A 4,611-nucleotide genomic window follows, 5' to 3' on the forward strand; every position below is an offset into this window, starting at 1 on the left:
GTTGGGGTCGTCCTGGGAGGAGTTGGCCGTGCTGTTGCAGATGAAGGCCCGTGCGTACAGCCAGTAGTCCGTCCCGATGGCCACCGCCATCAGGGAAAAGGCTGCAAACGCCCCCAAAGTGGTGAGGACAACCTGGATCCCCTTCTCCCACCACACCATGACTGGGCCGGAGAGAGGGAAGAGAGAGAGGGAGGAGAGAGCGGGATGGAGAAAGAGGAGAGTTGGTTAAAATGGTAAGGACACCTGAAAAGCTATAAATCAAGAGCATTGTCTTGAATGGTGTGGGTTTGTTGGGTGTTTCCAAGGTAACAACTGAATGTAAATGTACCCGATATTGAGCTGGATGTCCAAAACCTGGTGTCTCGCTTTCATTTCAATTCAATAGGACTTTGTTAATCCCAGAGGGCCAATTAGAAAGGCATTGTCAGTGCTTTGTCTTTCTGATGACTTGGAATTGTTTAAATACAAAAGCCATTTTCGAAAAGGGCAAAAAGACTTCAGTCTAGTCTAGTTACAGAATAATGACTTGGGTAAATCATATTGTTGTCTTTTGAATCTAGGCATCTGTTAAGTGTGTCTTTGCTTAAGTGTGTGTGTGTGTGTGTGTGTGTGTGTGTGTGTGTGTGTGTGTGTGTGTGTGTGTGTGTGTGTGTGTGTGTGTGTGTGTGTGTGTGTGTGTGTGTGTGTGTGTGTGTGTGTGTGTGTGTGTGTGTGTGTGTGTGTGTGTGTGTGTGTGTGTGTGTGTGTGTGTGTGTGTGTGAAGTGTGTTTCACCTTGGGGCATGCCCCTGCCTTTTGCCTCCATGTCTGCAGCTTGCTGTTCCTCGTCAGCGAAGAGTGCACCTTCAGAGTCCCCTCTGTCCAAGCAGCATCCATCGACCGCGCTCCCTCTCTCGTTTCCTCTCTTCTCTCTCGTTCCCCTGTGTCTCTCTCGCTCTCTCTGCTCCCTTGTTCTTCCTCTCTCACACTCTCTGGTTCGTCTGTATGTGAGCGTGGGTCCGCAACTCAAGGTTCCGTCCCTTTTCTCAGTGGGTGGTCATGGCACTGGCAGGCATCTCAGCGTTGCTCCTGTGGGGAGAAGAAGACAAAATAAAGGATTGAATAAATTAATGTGACGTGAGAGGGAAGCCAAGTAAAATGATAACCTTACAAAAATATAAATCATTAATAAAATTGGGTTTGTACATTCTGCGATGACAGACCAGAAAGGAAAGAAGCTGATCCGTTTCCACATTTCACACTGAGAGAGGGATATATAAAGCAAGAGGGAGCGGGAAAGAAGTGAGAGAGCGTGCTCTATCCATTGCCATGGCAACAGCGAATTCTAAAGTCTAGGACGGAACTGAACACGGTGAGCGAGAAGCGAGTGGGGGGTGAGGGGCAGCTGAAACAGCTGAGGGGATTTTGCCGACATTAAACCAAATATAAATACTGATGCTGAAGACCTCAATATAATATATATTTTTAATAACGTGAGTCATTGCAAAGCCATGATAAAATATGCTGAATCCTTTACCTCTAAAAGTCGAAGTCGTTAATTGTTTTTAGATGGTCATATCATGGATCATTTACATATTTGATTTTACATTTTAGGTATCCCAAATAATATTATTTGATAAAATATTGAATTTGGCCTTTACTACTATAGCCCATAGAAACCCATTCACAAATGGCAAAAAGACAGTCAAAAAATGTATCATAAGGAATAATGTTTTGAAGTGTCTGTCATATATCGAGGAGATATAAGAAAAAAAATGGACACATATTTAACCCCTTATTTTTGTTGGCACAAAACTACCTCCATACTTCCATTGGTTTGTATGGGTTACTTTCAGACTAGTGGGGGTCATAGAGCATCGTGTTCGTGAGAGTCTACCCATTCCATAGTGGGTTCATATTAGTTTGTTGCTCAAACAGTTCGGATGCTACAGACATTTTCGTGAGAAGACCGATTTTCGGGATGTCTCATGGTCTGACAAACATCGCTGTAGCTCGGCCACCTTCCACCACAGATACGAAAGGCCAACATAGGCGGATGTGGTGGATTGAGACACAGCCCATACAAAAAACCTTAAACTGACGGATTTTGATGGTGATTTTTTAATGATGTTACTTAGATTGAAGCACGGGTGCGTCGATAGACTCTTTAAACTGTACTGTTCAATTAAGGGAGTAATCAAGAACATTCAGATGATGACAAGCTCTTCGATCAGTATGATTATTTAGTTGAGCTATCAAATGCTGTGTGTGTGCATCTTCGGTATCATAAGCTGAAAATGTACGTACAGTATGATTAATGAGCAGCGAATACATTTGTGTTTACAGTAATTACGTACAATGCAATTGTTTCTATATTACATGATGTGATGGATGCAGCATGCATCAAATGATTCCGTTTACTGCAGTAGGAGCATTGTAATTATAATAATAGACCAAAAGTTAGGTGATAGTCATCTAACAGTGGTTTATGATTCACAATTTCTACCCAAGTTTCTTTCTAATAATAACGTTTGTTCAATCTATACCTATTGAAACTCGTTTGAATCATACACAGATGATTTTCCTCCAAATCAAAACCAATAGAAGATTTTTGTTTCTATAGTTGTTTCTGTATGTACTGTTTAGAAAACAAGTAACCCAGATGCACAGATATGGAAGAAATGTTGCCATCGGCAACATAAACACAGGAAGCTGATAAAGGAAGAGATCTGGTTCAAGGACAAACTAGAACCGCATACTGAAATGCATGAACATACAGCTTTGGGGTATATGTGGCACTAAATGATGAGTGATTGGGGAGATTCGGTAAGAATATAACATTGTAGAGTGAACAAAGGGTATGGGCCCAACAACAAGAGGATAACCTGGATATTAATTGCACATTTATCCACACGGTGTATATTACATTTCATTAAAAACATTGTGCACAAAGACACACACACACACACACATACGTGCAGAAGCACACACAGAGATGCACACTTTCCTTATCTTTGGTCTGAATCCTGAACAGTCACCTGACTTACATACTGTATTTATGTTTACATACTGTATGTATGTAAAGTTTATTGTCAGTAAAGAAGAACTGTGTGGCAAAAGTTGAGGAGAGGCAAGTAGCTCTGAATACTTACTGTGTGTGTGTGTGTGTGTGCATGTGTGCTTGAAATCATAAAGCAGAACCATTGCATTGATAAGGCTATTGCTATCTGTGAAAAGAAATGCACGACACCCTGGTTAAGCAATTATGCAATGATACATTCTGTTTATTAACACAAATATCACTTGCGACACCAGCAGAGAGAGAGAGAAACACGCCAGGTTAAGACACCTGACAAAATCAGATTTTAAATAAGATGTTGAGTTATTAACAGCTTTTGAGTAGTCTCTATTCAGTCTGAACACAGTTGATGGACAATAGGAATATTTGAGTGCTTTGCTTACTTAAATAGTCTCAAGGCTATTAATTTGGACATAGCTGTCATTGTACAAAGTAGGCTACATTTCTGTGTAAACATTAAATAAATATGTATTTTTCCAAAAGAATAAATGCAATATTGTTTTTTAAAAAAACATATAGGTTAATTATGTGCTAATACTGTAAAAGGCTAATACTGTAGGCTAATACTGTAAAAACGTAATACTAATTATGTACCTGGAACTGCTCTGCAAACACATCCCTCTTTTTATCATGGAAATATAATAGACTATTGAAAGCATATCATATGCATATTGCATACTATCCTTATTATAATTCTAAAGATGATTATGGAAAGAATATTGCTCAATGTTTTACCTGTAATTGTTGAACTTCTGCGGTGGTGACCGTGGACCGACTCTGGATGCGAGGCATGGGCAAGAGACGTGAGAAAGAACCGTAGATATTGCAAGAAGAGAATGAACGAAACGACGTCGAGGGATGTGGTGGGAGTTGGAGGAGGGGGGAGAGTGAGTGAAAAAGGTGTTTTTGAATAATAGGTCAAATCCATTGGTCAAATCAGACGTTTAATTCCTTCATTATAACAGCATTTATAATAAACATGATTGCATAAATTACTAGGTTATACATTATTTTATTATTATGAAAAGAATATATCGAGGCTTATTTGGGCTCCCGAGTGGTGCAGCGGTCTAAGGCACTGCATCTCAAGTGCTTGAGGCGTCACTACAAACCTCCTGGTTCGATTCCAGGCTGTATCACAACCGGCCGTGAAATAGGAGTCCCATAGGGCGGCGCACAATTGACCCAGCGACGTCCGGGTTTGGCCGGTGTAGGCCTTCATTGTAAATAAGAATTTGTTCTTAACTGACTTGCCTAAGTTAAATAAATTATGGAGGGGGGTTATATGAACGTAATGCCAGTCTCAAGTGGATTTATTACTTCTACTTTCTTTAAAAAATGCCTTAGGATTAGCTATATAAAATGCATAGCCACGTTTGACAGGTGCTACTGCGAAAAGGTTTGAGAAAGAGTTTAATGGAAAAGGTTTGTATCCAATCATGTTGAAGCGCGCCAATTTTGGCAGTGAAGTCACAAGACAGCTTCTCACACATGTGCAATCAACTTGTTACAACAGCGGTCCTCACCATTTACTAAAGAAATCAGCCAACAATT

The 4,611-nt window shown here is 40.4% G+C and overlaps 1 protein-coding gene across 1 annotated transcript in view; it reads right to left on the bottom strand.

Annotated features, from left to right (window-relative positions):
- The window catches only part of LOC311132490 (voltage-dependent calcium channel gamma-4 subunit-like), a gene marked incomplete at both ends in the record, with an annotated part of 3,461 nt that extends 2,657 nt beyond the window's left edge, over positions 1-804 (bottom strand). Inside the window, 2 exons of the mRNA XM_084165773.1 lie at positions 1-161; positions 774-804. Coding sequence (XP_084021899.1) covers positions 1-161; positions 774-804 — 192 coding nt within the window. The remainder of the gene's footprint in view (positions 162-773) is intronic.
- Between the last annotated feature and the right edge of the window lie 3,807 nt (positions 805-4,611).

This window comes from Coregonus lavaretus (genome assembly GCF_964263955.1).
Source record: "Coregonus lavaretus genome assembly, chromosome: 7".
NCBI lineage: Eukaryota > Metazoa > Chordata > Actinopteri > Salmoniformes > Salmonidae > Coregonus > Coregonus lavaretus.